General features: G+C 39.3%; 1 protein-coding gene across 1 annotated transcript in view; it reads right to left on the reverse strand.

Moving 5' to 3' along the window:
• LOC126188732 (lipase 3-like) overlaps positions 1-20,343 on the reverse strand; it is a 148,657-nt gene that overhangs the window by 19,911 nt on the left and 108,403 nt on the right. Inside the window, exon 5 of the mRNA XM_049930340.1 lies at positions 3,801-3,959. Coding sequence (XP_049786297.1) covers positions 3,801-3,959 — 159 coding nt within the window. The remainder of the gene's footprint in view (positions 1-3,800; positions 3,960-20,343) is intronic.

The following is a 20,343-nucleotide window of genomic DNA, read 5'->3' on the forward strand; positions in this document are numbered from 1 at the left end:
TCCATCGAACGAATTCAGAGACGCTTTGCTAGAGTCACAGCAGGACAGTAGACCTTAGATGGAGGTGTAGTGGAGAATTGCTAATTTAAATTGGAAATTATACAAGAAAACTGACGGTATACAAACTCTCTAGAGCAAATTTAGAGAAGAAACAGAATGTGTAACACCTGCATTGGGTCCATCGTATTCCTCGCTTATGACCCACGAGGATGACGTATGGAATACAGGCGCACGACGAGGAATGAAGGCAGTCTGTTGCAGCTCTCTATACATGCGAATGGAACAGGACAGTCATGTTAATGTTGGCGTGAAGTGGCTAGCAAAATACGTATGTGGAGGTAAATGTAAGCTCAGAACAGATAGTAAGAACAATTCGTTTTTAGGATTATATTTTTGAACATGCCCTCGCATGCACTACTGAAAGGTGCACATCAAACATCGTTTCAGTACTTCGTCGAGCTTATATGAAACACGAATTGTTCACTTAACAATAATAACAAGGAACTCTTTGCTTCGATTATGGTGAAGAACATTCTGTTGACTACTAAATATCAACAATAACTATATTGATTCTTTTATGTTTGTGCATGTAAACTGTACTTGCATCAAAAGTAATGACTTTGGTTGCATAAAAGCGAAGGAGTTATGCGATCAACAAAGCTCTATTACATATAAGTGCAATTTACTTTTTGTAAGGATATAAAATACACAACGGACTAACACTGAACGATGTGCGGTTCTAACTATGCAGAAAACAGACAAACAAAAAACAACTAGAAGTCGTTGGCTCCCAGTATCGTTCTCACACATGCGTTAATGTTTCTTTCCCTACCGATGCTACCTGTGCTAACGAATCGTTGTTTTGGTAGGGCGTAACTATGCTCGGGATATATGCCTGAACACCCCCAGAAATTTTGTCAGTGTAGTTCACGTCCATACTGAGTTACTGCTTGCGTGTGTAACTAAAGTGAAAAACGAAGATGTGCCAAATAACATCTTCAGAAGCAGCGAAACAATATCGTGCCTATTAGCGAAAACTGACGTTTAAATACATTTACATCTACATCTACATCCATACTCCGCAAGCCACCTGACGGTGTGTGGCGGAGTACCTCTATCGGTTCTCCCTTCTATTCCAGTCTCGTATTGTTCGTGGAAAGACGGATTGTCGGTATGCCTCTGTGTGGGCTCTAATCTCTCTGATTTTATCCTCATGGTCTCTTAGCGAGATATACGTAGGAGGGAGCAATATACTGCTTGACTCTTCGGTGAAGGTATGTTCACGAAATTTTGACAAAAGCCCGTACCGAGCTACTGAGCGTCTCTCCTGCAGAGTCTTCCACTGGAGTTTATCTATCATCTCCGTAACGCTTTCGCGATTACGAAATGATCCTGTAACGAAGCGCGCTGCTCTCCGCTGGATCCTCTCTATATCTTCTATCAACCCTATCTGGTACGGATCCCACACCGCTGAGCAGTATTCCAGCAGTGGTCGAACAAGCGTACTGTAACCTACTTCCTTTGTTTTCGGATTGCATTTCCTTAGGATTCTTCCAATTAATCTCAGTCTGGCATCTGCTTTACCGACGATCAACTTTATATGATCATTCCATTTTAAATCACTCCTAATGCGTACTCCCAGATAATTTATGGAATTAACTGCTTCCAGTCGCTGACGTGCTATTTTGTAGCTAAATGATAAGGGATCTATCTTTCTATGTATTCGCAGCACATTACACTTGTCTACATTGAGATTCAATTGCCATTCACTGCACCATGCGTCAATTCGCTGCAGATCCTCCTGCATTTCAGTACAATTTTCCATTGTTACAACCTCTCGATACACCACAGCATCATCTGCAAAAAGCCTCAGTGAACTTCCGATGCCATCCACAAGGTCATTTATGTATATTGTGAATAGCAACGGTCCTACGACACTCCCCTGCGGCACACCTGAAATCACTCTTACTTCGGAAGACTTCTCTCCATTGAGAATGACATGCTGCGTCCTGTTATCTAGGAACTCCTCAATCCAATCACACAATTGGTCTGATAGTCCATATGCTCTTACTTTGTTCATTAAACGACTGTGGGGAACTGTATCGAACGCCTTGCGGAAGTCAAGAAACGCGGCATCTACCAGTGAACCCGTGTCTATGGCCCTCTGAGTCTCGTGGACGAACAGCGCGAGCTGGGTTTCAAACGACCGTCTTTTTCGAAACCTACACTCCTGGAAATGGAAAAAAGAACACATTGACACCGGTGTGTCAGACCCACCATACTTGCTCCGGACACTGCGAGAGGGCTGTACAAGCAATGATCACACGCACGGCACAGCGGACACACCAGGAACCGCGGTGTTGGCCGTCGAATGGCGCTAGCTGCGCAGCATTTGTGCACCGCCGCCGTCAGTGTCAGCCAGTTTGCCGTGGCATACGGAGCTCCATCGCAGTCTTTAACACTGGTAGCATGCCGCGACAGCGTGGACGTGAACCGTATGTGCAGTTGACGGACTTTGAGCGAGGGCGTATAGTGGGCATGCAGGAGGCCGGGTGGACGTACCGCCGAATTGCTCAACACGTGGGGCGTGAGGTCTCCACAGTACATCGATGTTGTCGCCAGTGGTCGGCGGAAGGTGCACGTGCCCGTCGACCTGGGACCGGACCGCAGCGACGCACGGATGCACGCCAAGACCGTAGGATCCTACGCAGTGCCGTAGGGGACCGCACCGCCACTTCCCAGCAAATTAGGGACACTGTTGCTCCTGGGGTATCGGCGGGGACCATTCGCAACCGTCTCCATGAAGCTGGGCTACGGTCCCGCACACCGTTAGGCCGTCTTCCGCTCACGCCCCAACATCGTGCAGCCCGCCTCCAGTGGTGTCGCGGCAGGCGTGAATGGAGGGACGAATGGAGACGTGTCGTCTTCAGCGATGAGAGTCGCTTCTGCCTTGGTGCCAATGATGGTCGTATGCGTGTTTGGCGCCGTGCAGGTGAGCGCCACAATCAGGACTGCATACGACCGAGGCACACAGGGCCAACACCTGGCATCATGGTGTGGGGAGCGATCTCCTACACTGGCCGTACACCACTGGTGATCGTCGAGGGGACACTGAATAGTGCACGGTACATCCAAACCGTCATCGAACCCATCGTTTTACCATTCCTAGACCGGCAAGGGAACTTGCTGTTCCAACAGGACAATGCACGTCCGCATGTATCCCGTGCCACCCAACGTGCTCTAGAAAGTGTAAGTCAACTACCCTGGCCAGCAAGATCTCCGGATCTGTCCCCCATTGAGCATGTTTGGGACTGGATGAAGCGTCGTCTCACGCGGTCTGCACGTCCAGCACGAACGCTGGTCCAACTGAGGCGCCAGGTGGAAATGGCATGGCAAGCCGTTCCACAGGACTACATCCAGCATCTCTACGATCGTCTCCATGGGAGAATAGCAGCCTGCATTGCTGCGAAAGGTGGATATACACTGTACTAGTGCCGACATTGTGCATGATCTGTTGCCTGTATTTATGTGCCTGTGGTTCTGTCAGTGTGATCATGTGATGTATCTGACCCCAGGAATGTGTCAATAAAGTTTCCCCTTCCTGGGACAATGAATTCACGGTGTTCTTATTTCAATTTCCAGGAGTGTATGTTGATTCCTACAGAGTAGATTTCTAGTCTCCAGAAAAGTCATTATACTCGAACATAATACGTGTTCCAAAATTCTACAACTGATCGACGTCAGAGACAGTGTGAATACTATCGCTTATAGAGAACTTAGATACTGAGGGCGGCGGTCACCTGGTCCAGTTGCGGCAGGTCGTGTCCCATGATGTAGGAGAAGAGGGCGACGCAGTAGCTGTGCGTGGCGGCACGTGGCGAACAAAAAGACTCGAACAGGCGCCCCATGCTAGGCGTGCGGGGGAGCAGCTCGAACTTGTTCACTCTCTCCATCGCCATCTGGAACAGACACGACACAGGATAGCACACTCGCTAATACCGCAAATAGTACTCCAATTCTAAATGGACGAGCGAAATTTTGAGAAAAGGAAAAGTGAAGGAAGGAATTAAGTTTAGGGTTTAACGTCCCGCCAACTACGATATCGTTACGTTCGTAATTCAGGCTTACATATGGAGGACTATATCGGCTGTGTCCTTCAGCAAACAGTTTTTAATCGGTTAACAGTGTGCTTTCAGGTGTTTTGCCGAGCTATGGTTTCCATTGAACCCCAAGGAGCACACCTTTAATCGGTCACAAATAGAACACCAGAGAGATCACAACCTTTAATTCATTCATGCAAGGCATGGAAAACCGAGATCTGGGCGGAAGACGGTGCTTCGAACCCCAATACACCCGTTAGTCAAGGAGTGACTCACCGAAGTGTGATACGGCCTCTCCAATTCTCTGTACATATAAACTACCTGACGGATAGGATGACCAGCAACTTTTTGACAGTTAGCTGGTGACGCTGTAGTGTGAGAATAAGTGTCGTCGTTGAGAGACTGTAGGAGGATATATGATTTCTCTTTGCAGTAATGATTGGCAGCTTGCTCCAAATATAGAAAAATGTAAGTTGATTCGGTTTGTTAGGAAAAACAGTCGTGCAGTGTTCGAATATAGGATAAGTGGTATGCTGCTTAAGTATCTTGGCGCAACGATGTAAAGCGATATGAAATGGGACGAGCACGTAAGGTCCGTTGTAGAGAAGGCGAATGCTCGACCTCAGTTTAATGGGAGAATTTTAGGAAAGTGGACATCGTCTGTCAAGGTTACCGCGTGCAGCACACCTGTGCGATGCATTATTGAGTACTGCTTGAGTGTTTGTGATCCCCAGCAAGTCGGATTAAAGGAAGCCATCGAAGAAAATCAGAGGTATGCTACTACATTTATTACTGGTAGGTTCGATCAAAACACAAATAACACTTAATGAACACTTAATGAAACAATCAAGTGATAATTTGCAGTAGATTGCTGTTCCATCTAGAAACAAGTTATCTAAAATAATTATTGCGAAATCGCTCCGGAAACTCAAATGGGAATCCTTCCACACAAGAAGCCGATCTTTTCGCGAAACAGCTCAGTAGTGATTCTCCGACAGATAGAGGTTCCTACTCAATGGTCTGAAGATGACCACAGTAGTGGTCGAAACCGGTCACATTGATAAATAAATCGTGATCAAGACTGTTTTAAATAATAAATATTTGTAAGACATTGATCACTGCCTTTCCTGTAATGTATTCAAAAGTAACTTTTAAGGGAATTAACAGAAATTTTGGAAGAGCTTAGAAACGAACACTATTATTTATTGGATTGGTTATTAGCTTTCAAAAAGAAAGAGAATATAAAAAAGAATGTAATTCAATAGTAAACAACGATCATTCTGTTGGAAAAGACCGTTTAACTTGGATTAATTGTAATTCTAAAGTAAAAATATACACTAAATTTATTTGCCAATTATCGAGTTCTGGAGTTAACAAAAAACTTGCCACTTATCCAGTCCTGGAGTTCACAAACAATTTGGTAACCATATTACAAATTTCTCAAATTGTCCAGACAGTAGGTTGAAGAAAATATTTGCTTCAAAAATAGTGAAAGAAAATTGAATTACAAGGCTAGAAGCAACAATCTGTAACCATATTAAGCCATATTTCCAAAAAGAACATGAATTCGATCCATTAACAGATTGGCATTTAGAACCAATAACAAATAACTGCAAATATTTCGAGAAAGCTCCTTATTATTCTCTTCCATTATCTAAAATGTGGCAACAATTAACAGACACACTACAAAATAGTTATGGTCTTATTTACAATAAAGTCTTGCAATATGTCTATTGGGGTAGTAAAAATATGAAAAACTTAACAGGAGTCCAAATAAAAACTATAACAGACAACGAAAAAGAAGGAAAAATATTAGTTAAATTTGTTTGATCTGCTTTTGGTTTTAACTAGTTACCTATTAACTGTATAAAAAGCTCTTCCAAAATTTCTGGTAATTCTATTAAAAGTGTAGTTAATTTAATATCTCCTAATTCTGTTTTATAAGAAATAGCAACAGGTTTTTATATTTTTATTTTATAATTTTTATGTCCTTATTAATAATTTGTTTAGTATCTTTAACTGTTTGTGTATTGGACTTTAATAAATATGGAATTTTTGCTTTAACTCTAGGTCTTGCGAAATTAAATTTAGAAAATCTAGATATTTAAATACGGTTAAAACCACCTTATGTTTCCTTTTTTACAAGAAATTTTCCATTTTTAATTACTCCTTTACAATCTATAAAATCTGTTATCTTTATAACATCATTGCAAAATGGTTCTGTAATAGACTTAAATTCTTTTAATTTATTATCTCCCTTTGTATAGATAATATCTCCAATATTTGTAACAAAATTGTTATTATTCAAATTTTCTGTAAGTAACTATAATCTCTCATTGGTTTGTTTTGCTTTATTTCCAAACAGTTCTCTTACAGAATATTTTGTTTGTTTGTAGCACACAATTTAATTTCAGCTTCCATTTATGGAGGAAAAAATTTACTATATCTGTGCAAAAGTAGCTAGAATTTAAAAAGGAAAAAAGTAGACAAAATAAAAAGTACCCGAAACTCGGTAGCTGAAAGTAAAGTGAAGTGATTTTCTTACCTATAAGAGATTTCATGGGTCATACTGATAAACAGTAAAATTGATTAGATTTGTAAATTTTTTAATTAGAAAATGAGAATTTGTTTTTTCAGTATAGGCAGATGAGGTTTCATGATTCTTACTTAAAAAGAATATAATTTATTGAGTTTGTAAATTTTCTAATGAAAAAATTCGAATTTAGTTTTTTCAGTGTAGGCAGATGAGGTTTGGTTGGTGGATACTGCGAAATTAAAATCTTGGTTTGCATTCTGGAATTTTTAATCCAATATGCCCTTTGGTCCAGAACTCTCATCAATATACTACTAATGGGCGACTAGTTGTAAATCCTTTGGTAATAGGGAGACCATCATAACACTTTTTGAATTACAAGCCACATGTTGTGTGGACACACATCATGTGGTTGACCATTGCTGATTCCTTAGACTTTTAGGGGCAAGGCCATTGGGAGAATGAGGGTAACTTCGAATGCCGGAAGTCTTAGCCTGCTGTTGCTGATTTTCTGTATGCAAAATTTAAGCAGTGGCGGGTTTCTAACCCTTTCCACCCTGAACATCTTTCTTTTCTTTTCTTGAAAATTGTGAATAAAGTTGAATTCTCTGTACACTTGTGCATAGTAGACACTGGGGAAAATAATAAAAAACTCTTCCATAAAAAATGTTGTGGGGAAACAACTAGCACCATCGTGAGGTTCAAAATGGCTCTCAGCATTATGAGACTTAACATCTGAGGTCATCAGTCCCCTAGAACTTAGAACTAACTTAAACCTAACTAACCTAAGAACATCACACACAACCATGCCCGAGGCAGAATTCGAACCTGCGACCGTAGCAGTCGCGCGGTTCCCGACTGAAGCGCCTAGAACCGCTCGGTCACCGCGGCCGGCACAATCGTGAGGGTCACGTTTTATTTCACCAAAATTATTCTCTGACTTCATGCTATTTGTTTGATATTATAAGTTACCTGAGGAACACTTATGAATAAAAAATTATTCTTTCATTACTTTTATTTATTAGTTATTATAAAAAATGTTACATAGATTGCAAATCATATTCTGTGGCAAATAAATTAATAATAATTTTTTTACTTATTTTGTAACACGAAGTCATGGTTCAGACTGCTTCACTTTTCGTGCAATAATTTGAAACAATCCTTTCCTTTTGCAAGACATAAGTACTGATTGCATTTTATGCACTTTGTCTTTCTTCTGGAACTGCAGCGCTCATACTGACATGTTTGTGGTGACAAAATATAATCCACTGTCGGTTAGTAATCATACCCATCATATCGCTTGTCCAAACCTGGTTTCGGATGGGTTTTGTAAAATTTTGCCTTTGTGGAGGTACTTAACGTATTATCTAACGGTGTTTCAAACTCTTCAGCTCTCCTCTTTCTGTCTGGACATGACAGAAGAGCCTCAGCTAGAGACATTCTAAATTTCAACACATCCATAATGTTCTTTTTAGCAGTTTGGTTTTCACGACAGTGATCTCTGTAGAGAAACCAGCAGTTCACAACTGAGAGGTCTATGAAATGCAGCAAGCACTTTAGTGTCCATTTTCTGGTTCTGAACCACGTTCGGTAACATTCAACCTGCTGGTCATGAATATCTACGCCACCCATATTGGTATTGTACTGCTTACACCACCTTTGAACTTTACATTTTGGCTCAATGCCAGTACAAGTGGATGCTATCACGACCCTCTGACTGTCCTGCCACTCAGTAATTACTACAGCTTCATCTGCTCTAACATATGAATGACACTCTCCTCTTTTCATTCTTCCCTCTTTCAAATTAACATTCTTAATTCTGTTTACCATTATTGTGCCAGTAGCCTTAATTCCTTTCTCCTTAAGCTTTTGCTAAGAGAGGAATTGTGGAAAAGTACCTACCAAAATAAACAAAACTGTGTTAGTCGTAAAATAACAGAAGGGCCTAATCCTAATGACTTATCACCCAGAGGTGTAGTAGCCCCATGATAAATTTCAAAATCCAACACTATACCAGATGCTGTGGTCATGATAAAGCTTTTAAGACCAACAGGCCTTTTAACATATTGCTTCAGTTTGCAACGCCCAGTAAAAGGGATCATTTGCTCATCAATACTGTAGTAGTTAAAGCTACGAGGCAAACTGTGACATCTTCCTCTTACTGTGTCAATCAATGGCTGAACTTTACACAGTCTATTAGTTTTAGCCTCTTCAGGTGGTTTTATAGTATCAACAAAGTGCACATTATTCCTGAGTGCAAGGAACCGGTCTCTAGACATGGTGTCACTAATAGCTGATAAAGAAATAGATTTCTTCCAGTACATGGGTAGCCTAGGATACCTTATGCACCCTATCTTTAAATTTATCCCAAAAAACACCTTCAGTTCATGAGCTGCAGTCCGTGGGGATTTCCCTATCTTTGCAACACTATACATATTTGTATATTTCGCTGCCTCTTCAAAAAACTTTTCGCTGAAATATTCACCGAACTATTCATCAGGAGTTTCAGTTGGTGAAGGACTCTAGAATTAAAAACAAGATATTTTAGTAAGAAAATGGGAATGATACACGAAATAGGTATCTCAGATCGCACCTCTTTGTCAGTGACCTCAACAGCACTGTAATTAATGTTTGGTGGATGAAACTTCTGAACAAAATTTGATCTCCGAAAAAGCAGTGGCCTGACACCTTCTGTGACACTGTGTGAACTCCTGCGCTCTTCAGGAACTTCCTCGGCACTCAAATCATCATCAGACGAGTCGTCTGCCTGCGGAATATTTGAAGGAGAAGGAACAAACTCGTCGTCTTCATCTGACGAAATGCCACTCAAATCCGAATCCTCTAATAGAGAACGGATTTGATTGTCTGATAAACCTGCTTACAATAACAAGAATGCCCATAAAAACTTTTCCATTCAAAACTGTATGAAAAACAGAGATGTAGAGAGGCCAATGACACAATCAACAACACCCACTCGAGGATGAGTTACACAGTCAACACCTAACCCGCACAATCGTGCTAGCAAATCGGCGAAACAATTCAATTTAACTTAATCATGAGCTAATAACCAGGCGCCGACATAATGCTCACTTCTCGATCAACTTAAACAACATGTGCTGCAATCTGTTGGCGCCGAATGGCATGAGAAATGCGTAGCGCAAAACCTGCACGATCGTCGCAGATCGGTTGGAAGCAAGGCAAGAGTTTCAGTTTGTAATGAAAAAATAAAAACCGAACCTGCACGATCGTGTGGGTTCGGGTGGAAACGGCTAACCTGAGACCGTGGATGATTTGATTACTAGTCAAAGATGGGTAGCATCATTTTTCTCGTCATTTGGCCTGCACGGGCATCACAGGACACCCCTTCAAGCTCATCGTTGAATACTTCACTCAGTTTTTGTACTACAGGGGGCTGCCAGCCTTCTGACCAAATACGCTGAGCCACCATACTAGTGGTGTAGATCACACGTGATCCACAAAAAATTAATATTGGATTAATTGACTCTTCTTTGGTTCTTAATGGAATGTTTCATACATTATGAATGAAAAAACGCATGGTACTCATGTGATGATCAACAATATTTATTAAGAATTTTCTGCGCCGTTGTCCATGGAAAATTGTGATCGATAAAACTATAGTAAAATTATTTCAATAAAAACGTGTAAGTAGGCTGTCTATGTTTTCTTATTGGCAACGTTACGTAGCGCTCTGTATTAAAATCACTGTCTGTGCTGTGTGCAGTCTGTGGCTAGTTTGCATTGTTGTCTGCCATTGTAGTGTTGGGCAGCTGGATGTTAACAGCGCGTAGCGTTGCGCAGTTGGAGGTGAGCCGCCAGCAGTGGTGGATGTGGTGAGAGAGATGGCGGAATTTTGAAATTTGTAAGACTGGATGGCATGAACTGCTATGTATATTATGATTATTAAGGTAAATACATTGTTTGTTCTCTATTAAAATCTTTCATTTGCTAACTATGCCTATCAGTAGTTAGTGCCTTCCGTAGTTTGAATCTTTTATTTAGCTGGCAGTAGTGGCGCTCGCTGTATTGCAGTAGTTCGAGTAATGAAGATTTTTGTGAGGTAAGTGATTTGTGAAAGGTATAGGTTAATGTTAGTCTGGGCCATTCTTTTGTAGGGATTTTTGAAAGTCAGATTGCGTTGCGCTAAAAATATTGTGTGTTAGTTTAAGCTCAGTCCTGTACAATGTTCTAAGGGGACGTTTCATTTGTCAACCCTTAGCCGAGGATACCTCACTGGTAAGCTCAGTCCTGTACAATGTTCTAAGGGGACGTTTCATTTGTCAACCCTTAGCCGAGGATACCTCACTGGAATCTTCTGATTTTTTTCTTGTAGTTTGTGTAATTAGTGTAGCTATTGTTTATTGCTAGCGCGTTGTTGTAGAGAGAATTTCCTTTGTAGTTGTAGTTTTTCATTCTTGTACGGTAAAACAGTTGTGGCATGCATGTAGATTTGCACCAAGTATTTCGCAGCTGCGCTTGCAATTAACTAGATATTATTTTCAGTGCTATGTTAATGTGTTCCCCTATTTTTGCTCTTCAAATTGTGTTTTTCTGTGTTATCGTGTGAAATATTGTGACAATAATGGCGTGTGAAAAACGTAATACTAGGCTCCAAAGTAAACTGAGAAATAACAGTGAAGACGAAAGCAGTGTGTTAACGCCACCATGTAATGAATTAACAAATATTCAAAGTAGTAATTTGGTAATTGTACATAGGGAAATGGAGCAGGCTGCAAACAATGGTGTAGACAGTGAAACAATTAGTGAACAGGGAAGCATTATCGATCGATCGGTCGGCAACAGCTTGCCTCAGGAATCCGAAATGACAGGACACAATCTTGCAAATACTGTAGATTCAGGTTTTGCGTCCTCACCCTTTTCTCAAATAAGTCAAGACACATTTTCTGCTTTTCAAACTGCGAATATTGCCGGTTCAAATGCATTGCCGAATAGCACTGAGGAACATGTTTCAGACACCAGTGCATTGTTATTACAATTAATGCAACAAATGGGACAAAAGCTTCAAATGTTAGACACAATGGAACAAAATCAGAGACAAACACAGCAAAAGCTTCAAAAGTTAGACACAATGGAACAAAATCTTCAAAAGTTAGAGACAATGGAACAACACCAGAGACAAACACAGCAACAGTTAGAGACAATGGAACAAAATCTTCAAAAGTTAGACATAGTGGAACAAAATCTTAAAAAGTTAGACACAATGGAACAAAATCTTCAAAAGTTAGACACCACGCTTGAACAAACACGTGAAGATTTAACTACTGAGTTACATAACATCGAATTGAAATGTCAAAAAGTCTGTAATGACGTAAAAACACAAATTTGTGAGCATTTCCAACCTATTTTTTTGCGTCATGAAAATGCATTACAGAATCATGAAGCAGCCATAAAAGAACTGCAAACTATTGTTCATGAAAATCACGACACCTTGCAAGCTAAAATTGACTTAGTTGCATCTACCGATTCGGTTACGCAACTTGCAAAAACTCAAGAAAACTTAAAGGCCACAGTAGATACGATTTCAACACAAATGGACACTCTGAAACTTGGTTCAGAAAAACACACTGAGGAAATAAGTACACTATCGGAGAAAGTAGCCGAACTTTCGGATCAGTTCACTAACTTATCTGCAAAGGTAGATGATGATATGAATGACACAAGACCTGTAGCCATCACTGACACAGAAGAGTATGAACAAATTAAGAAATTTAAACAAAATCAGAATCAAATTAATACGTAATACAAAAGAGAAATCCGGGAAGTACAAGATCAGTTGGCACAAGTAATACAAAAATTTCATATTTCAGAGGACACTCGCGCTCCAACACGGGAAGAGGAACTTAGAAATACGGAAAAGCCACAAAATAATAACACAGGGCATTTCGGAAATTATGAAAGAAATTGGCAAGGTGCACCGAATTTTGAGATGGAACCGCCGACACGACGTAACAATGACCGATATGCTACTCGCCGACACTATGATTTTGACTATAAGCTGTTCATTACTACACGTAAATTGAAAACGTTTAAGAATTCTGCCAACGACATTCATCCACAAGCGTGGCTCCATCAATTCTCTCATTGTTTTCCTCCCAACTGGTCATTAGAACACAGATTAGAATTCATGTGTGGCTACTTAGAGAATGAACCAGCTGTAAGAATACGACCTGTCATTCACGATTACCACAGTGAAGGAGAATTTTACCATGCCTTCCTCTCAGCATATTGATCTCAAGCCACACAAGACCGAGTAAAACATAGCATCATAATGATGAAACATTTCGAACAATCTGAATTTTCCAGTCTTGTGAAATATTTTGAAGACATGTTGCACAAGAATCAGTACCTGTCAAACCCATACAGCCCCTCAGAACTCATCCGCATTTGCTTAATCAAATTACCTGAACATTTATGGCATATTATTTTGGCAGGACGTTGCAAAGACGACATTGAAGCTTTTCAGGGGCTCTTACAAGAACTGGAAATTGACACTGACAATCGCGGAACGCGAAAACAGGAACACAACAATTACAGGTCACATCCGTCGCAATTCCGCGATGAAAGAAACAATAACTGGACACGACAAGTCTATTCTTACAACAGAAATCGTGACCGAAACAGACACCACCCGTATGACAACCACTGCCAGAGTGATAGTTACAGAGAAAGATCACATTTCCGTAATAATGAATATGACAGAGACAATCACAGAAACAGACAATTTGGCAACCAGAACTATTATTATCACGGGAGACAGAATAACTTCAGACGCAACGGTCCACCGTGCAGTGATAATTCAGAGAGAAATTCTCCACCACTTAACCGACAAGAAAGAAACTACAGGAACTACCGACATGACGACAGACGACATGATCGTAATGACAGAGCTGAATTTCGCATCAGAACTGGCGGGATTTAAACAGGGCTGGGCCCTCTGGGCAAGGTGAATTTGTAGTAGTTAGACCTCCAAATCCCAATAACGACGTGTGCCAACAAAGAAACAGACAATGACTCGCACCTCAAGGCAGCCATGTGTGCCGGCTGGCTCAGAGAAAAATAACATAGACGCTAACATTGAGAAAAATTCCAGTATTCTTTACCGATGTATACCACATGATAATTGCGTTGAAGCTGAAACACTGCGTACTAGGAAGAGTAAAGGTTTACACCACATTTGACATGTAAAATCATTTATTGAGAGATAATCTGCTTTTTGAGTTAGTCTTTGCTATAAAATTTTTCACTTTACATTACTAGTATGCTTTGTCAGACTTAGAATCTGTTAACATGCAACAATGTCTGAAGTTAAATATCCAGTCAAGAACCAAGAGAACTTATTTAAACAGAAATTACCACTGCATTGTGATAGTGAACGGATGTCACAATGTTATTGTGTGTGTATATTCTTGCTTGTTAGTTGCATGATTACGTAACGACTATAAGGCTTACATTTAGAACATATACTGGTACTGCTAATGAGATTTTCATGCAACATTTTGGTTTGGTTCAGAGTGGATTCTGGATTTGAGGTGCTTTCTGTGAAATGCCAGATGACACAGTGGTTGGTTTGTGTGACAGCTACACGATTTTATCACGACGCTGCTAATGAGTGACAATTTACAATGTTGCTTTTGCGGTGTATCTGTTTTATATCTGCACAGTTTTTTCTGAATTCTTCTGTAAAGTAAAACATGTTTTGGAGTAACTTTTGTGCTATTGCTACAAGGAGACAGCCTTTTCCGTAGGACAACAATACGTTACAGCACAGTACTTTCCTCATCACGGCAATAAGCGTAATAACTAAGATATCTATACGCAAAGCATTTCACTTTTGTGTATCATGAGGTAAGTACATTGACTTCTGCAGAACTTAGCTTTCAGAGGACGATACCTACGACACTTCCACAGAGATTATCTTACAACAAGATGCACAGTTTAGCGCTACAGTACACGTATTTGAGTGATTAATTTTGTACTTAAATCATTTATTTTTAAAGATATTTGAAGTACAATGATACAAAGGTTTTCTGTGATACATTTCATTCCATTACTGTAATTTGTAACACCTGAGGGTATAATTACATTAATCCTCAGGGGGGTGCACGCTTACTTTGTGTACCATGTGTGTGGCAAGCACAAGGAGCCCTAGCTAATATGGTATTTGTTTATACAACTTTACACATCGGTACCATATTTGTCTAACACATAAATTACACAGCTAGCTGATCATTTAACTTAGAGAGACAAACATTTTTTTACTACATCAGTGACACATGTTTACGCAATTACACAGTTGGGTAACTTCACACTTACGAAATTGTATTTTGTCTGTACTTTGTGAACTGTTCATATTTTTTCGGACCCATTGTGATATTATGAGAGCTTTGAATGATATATTTGGTATGGGATCACGATTTTTAAAGTACGTTTGAGGCAGATGACACTTTTGACATGATCAGAGAATTTTTTTAGGTTTTGAAATTATTGGAGGAAGCTACAACGATTTTGAGAGTTGACTGAGGTGTTATGATGTTATTATTACGATGACTATGTGTATTACGTTGTTGCGGTATGTTTATGATCAATAAGCTGATGCTATATGAGTTATTTGAGTATGCTACGTATCTGTTATGATGAAATATTGAAGAAGTGTCGACGACTAAGGTAAGGAATAATGAGTAGTGGTTAGGGACTCTGGTTTGTGAAAAAGGTTGTTAGAAACCAAGAATCGTACTTTAAGAGTTACGAAATGTATGTAAATGCGTGAATGTATTACAATGCCAATGAAAATTTTTTGGACATTGTTATATCAATAGCATTTTGTTTCTACAGATTTGTAACGCAAATTATTGACCTGTGAAATATTTTTATATGAGACTATCGCTGTAGCGGAAAGTGGTGTCGTAAATATTTTGGCAAGAAAGTTAAGTGACCTTCACGTAATCCGTCGTGGGCACGACGCATTACGTGGGCAGCTGCGTGACAGTCGCCTGGAAAAAAGCCATTAGTGTGTGCCTTTCCAAGGCACAGGTAGAAAAAAAAAAGGGGGGCCATTATCCTCGCTATTGACATTCCTTTGTAGAAAGCATCGTAAATACGACACCCTCAAACTTGAAAACATGATAACACTGTGGAGCTCTTAATTTATGATATTTCCTAAAATGCCTAATGAAATGATGGGAGGCATTTTACATCTATTGTCTTTCTAGTTGAGAGATTGCGCATTTTGTTTGATATCTAGTTTCTAGCTGCACTGCAGCATTGGTTGAAATAAAATTTTATAGATGTACTAATATAAATATTTTATGCCTAGAGACCCAGTAAAGAATAACTTTGATGTACTTCAAAAAAAACGAAGGAGCACAAAAACACATTTCCCTTCACAGGAATTGCATACAGAATTTTCTTTACAACTACTTGGTAATTTGTTTTGTAGAATAACTTCTTGTGGCGCACCACTTTAATTACATAGACATTAATATGTGAATATACATTTCCCTTATCGGCATTGTTGTCTTTAGTGTAATATTTTTTTTTTTGCTTGAGCTTTGTCATGTTTAGATATAAGTTATTACATTTGCTGCGGCTGTGTGCCAGGCATAGTGCTACTAAATTTCACTTTGTATTACTCTGTTAAGCCAGTTTACTACTGATTTATTTTTCTTGTTTGCTGCACAGTGCCTTATATTAGTTGTAATATTGCAATTGCTTTGCCTATTTAAATTTTTTGTCATTGATGTTTGTGTTAATTGTTTTGTGCTGCTGCATTGCCTTGTCCCTTAGTTTAGCATCTGAGCTCAGTAGATTTCAGTTAGCTTAAGAGGGGGTAGCCTATAAGAGAATGAGTTGCGATGAATTTGAAGAAATGCACTGAGAGGTTATACGAGAAAAATACAGAAAGCATGCTTGGATAGGATTTTTTTTGGTGGAAGCAAAGGTTGAAATAAGACGAAAGATCTATGGAATGAAGTTTTGGGTTGGACTGCAGTACCAAATGTTACCCTGAAAACGAACCCTGTCTTTCCTTTCGTATTATTCCGCTATGTATCCTTGTGTATTTGTCTTTTTCCTGTCTTTATGTGTTTAGCTAATAAGAGTTATGTTGTAGAATTTTTCTGATAATATGTTATTTTCTTTGTAAAGATGGTTAGACATTATTTATTCTGTTTTATTTTAATGCTCATGTGTAAAGTTGATGTTTCAAAAGTTATTCTGATTTTATGTATTTACTTATGTCATAATTCCTGTAACACTGATGTATATGTTTATTTCTGTTCTGTTGTAAAGCTTGTACTACAAATGTTATCTGTATTGTTATGTTCTTTAATGATGTTTTCTGTATTTCTGTAATTCTCATGTTATAAAATTGTAATTGACACCAGTTTATCACATTAAGTAACTTGTAAGCATTCATTTCACTGCACACATTTCTGTTGGTCATAGTATATGGACAATATGTGAGAAGTAGGGAGTGATAGTGTTTTCACGTGTGTTAGTAATTCAGCAAGGGACTGGATAACAGCATTGCTGGTCCTAAGGACAATTCCAAAAACTTAGTGAGTGCACAAGTGGTGGTTCATGGACTTGCTATATTCTCCGCAAGACTCTTTGATGGTGAATGTGCACCTGCACAGTCGCAACAGATGGCTGCTGGCCGTCTCTACGTGGACTACAGTGGGTCTGCATCTTTGATGACTCACCAATATCATTATTTCTATAAGGACTGCAGTGGGTCTGCAGCTCTGGTGGCCCACCAATACCATAATCTCTACTAGGACTACAGTGGGTCTGCTCTGTGATGACCTACCTACCAATATTCTTCAAAACTTCGAATGACTCTGCTATGGGTTTGCTCAGTTGTGGCCCATTACCTGTCAGCATGTCAAGAGTCAGCACTGTCTTTCTGTTAGAAGGACAACACTACTTCTTCAAGACTGCATGGAAATCCACTACTTCCGTGTGGATTGTCTTTTACTGCTCAGACTTTGAGAAAAGAAACGGCAGTTTTACTGTGATGAATGGTCAGGACTGTCTTTATGGACTGTGATAAAATTTCAGCTTTTGACCAACATTGTATCAATAAGTGTGTGCATTTGATTTCTTTGTTATTGTAATGGTGAAAAAATTTTAACAAATATGTATTGACCAGTGCCCAAAACAGTTTGTAAAATTTTTTGTGGGGAGCATGGGGGCTATGTAAGTAGGCTGTTTATGTTTTCTTATTGGCAACGTTACGTAGCGTTCTGTATGAAAATCACTGGTTGTGCTGTGTGCAATCTGTGGCTAGTTTGCATTGTTGTCTGCCATTGTAGTGTTGGGCAGCTGGATGTTAACAGCGCGTAGCGTTGCGCAGTTGGAGGTGAGCCGCCAGCAGTGGTGGATGTGGGGAGAGAGATGGCGGAGTTTTGAAATTTGTAAGAATGGATGGCATGAACTGCTATATATATTATGATTATTAAGGTAAATACATTGTTTGTTCTCTATTAAAATCTTTCACTTGCTAACTATGTCTATCAGTAGTTAGTGCCTTCCGTAGTTTGAATCTTTTATTTAGCTGGCAGTAGTGGCGCTCGCTGTATTGCAGTAGTTCGAGTAATGAAGATTTTTGTGAGGTAAGTGATTTGTGAAAGGTATAGGTTAATGTTAGTCTGGGCCATTCTTTTGTAGGGATTTTTGAAAGTCAGATTGCGTTGCGCTAAAAATATTGTGTGTTAGTTTAAGCTCAGTCCTGTACAATTTTTCTAAGGGGACGTTTCAAACGGTCTTGATCACATGTAAGTTGTTTATTTGGTGACTGGTTTCAGTTTCTATATAAGACCACCATCAGATCCTTTTTTCTCTGCGAAAAAGAGTAATAAACATTATTATAGGTCAAAGGACTTGAATACAATACGAAGATTAAAATAATGTTAATGTGCCCTTGGTGACAGCAGAAGACTACTACTGCCGACACCAAGTGTATATCAGTCACACATTAGTATTATTTTAGTCTGGGTATTGTATTCAAGACCTTTGACCCCTAAGAATGTTTTACTCTTTTTTACCAAGAAAACTGATCCGATGATGGTCTTATAAAACTGGATTTGTTGGAATAATTTTATTACAGTATTTGTTATTTTACAAACAAGTTTTCCTTTCGGCTTTTATACCACCATCAGGTCAAAGATAAATACGTGTGACTGTAAGAGTTTTCTGGTACTGAAGATTTTAAACTAGTGAATGTAAGCAGTATTATTTTACAGAGATAATAGCTGTCAATATTTTATTTAGTGCTGATCTAGAGAAATTGTTTCACATGGTGACTATAAGGTGTGTTAATTACAGACTTTGATGAGTCTTTGGTATGCTGTAGAGGGACATGTCCTGAGTACCTGGCTAGTGGCTTTTCATGCGGAGCCCCGTGGTTTCCGAGAAAATCTGTGTTGAAGTTTTATGTGTACCTCCTCCACCTGTAACGTTGGTTACATTTTGGCCGAGCGAGAGCAGTGCAGAGCCTAAGGTTCATTGCTAACCTGCAGGCAATATGGATTCAAGCTCAGCCCATGTACTTTTTCCAATTTCATGCTACAGAATATATTAAATAATATATATCACGCAAAATTATTCCAAAATAGTCATTTTCATATTAGTAATTTCATTAATAAATCAATGATTATAGAACACTTCTTCAAATCTCTGTGTCATTTGTGTTTAGTAGTTAAAATACAAAATATTTGGACAGTTTCAGAATGTTCTCAATGACGGAAGAAGTATTTGCAACTGCTGAAGGATTCCAGATGCTGGCGAATGACTCATCCATAATTTTGATCTCGGCTATATAATTAATTCCGATCAAAGCAGCCGCCAATACTAAACGCCGGACAATAAATCCCTCGTGGAACGAGGAGCAGAAACCTATTTGAACGCGATTAATCATTCCTTCACAGCACATAATACTATAACTGCGTCAGGGAAGATATTCCCTTAAGTTTTCTTATGTATGCAAGAACCATTCGGGATATTTGACAGGATTGTTCAAAGAATGTTGATCAATTGAGTCATAAATTAAGAAAATGTAATTATGGCGTACATGAAGTCAGGAAAATTCATAAAACTGCTGCAAGAAGAGTTTTAAAAATTGTTCATTCTTCTGTACATGGGACAATGTCTTTACATTACTGATTCATGGGAAGATCAGACTTACCACATACTTTACAATCTACTCTTTGTAGGGAAAGGACAAGCATCCACCTGCAGCATAAAAATTATCCCATCCAATAGTACTCCGCGTTGCCAACCGTGTGATGTTTATTTTTACAGGGAGGTTACAACTTTCACAAATTAAATTCAAAATGCTCCCGATACGTTAAAGACTGACAGAGAAATCACTTCAACGGAAGATTCTATAAAAATACAATCTTTATTCCTGTATGGATTTAGTGCACCTGCTTTTACAGGATTGATCAGATATACGTGATTGGAATCGAAGCTAATCAAAGAAAGAACAATCTTTTTGAATTTAAACGAACTGTCTTTCCCGGCATCGCATCTAAAAAATCCGTGTGGCTGCAAGGCACTAGTTATCATTAAATGTGCTTGGTGCTCCACAGACTTGTGTTTCCGTGGTTTCTGCGACAAATACCATCCAGAGTTCTGTTGTAGCATGGCAAGCGATGCAAGTGTTAGCGAGTA

Source organism: Schistocerca cancellata, chromosome 5 (genome assembly GCF_023864275.1).
Source record: "Schistocerca cancellata isolate TAMUIC-IGC-003103 chromosome 5, iqSchCanc2.1, whole genome shotgun sequence".
Taxonomy (NCBI): Eukaryota; Metazoa; Arthropoda; class Insecta; order Orthoptera; family Acrididae; genus Schistocerca; species Schistocerca cancellata.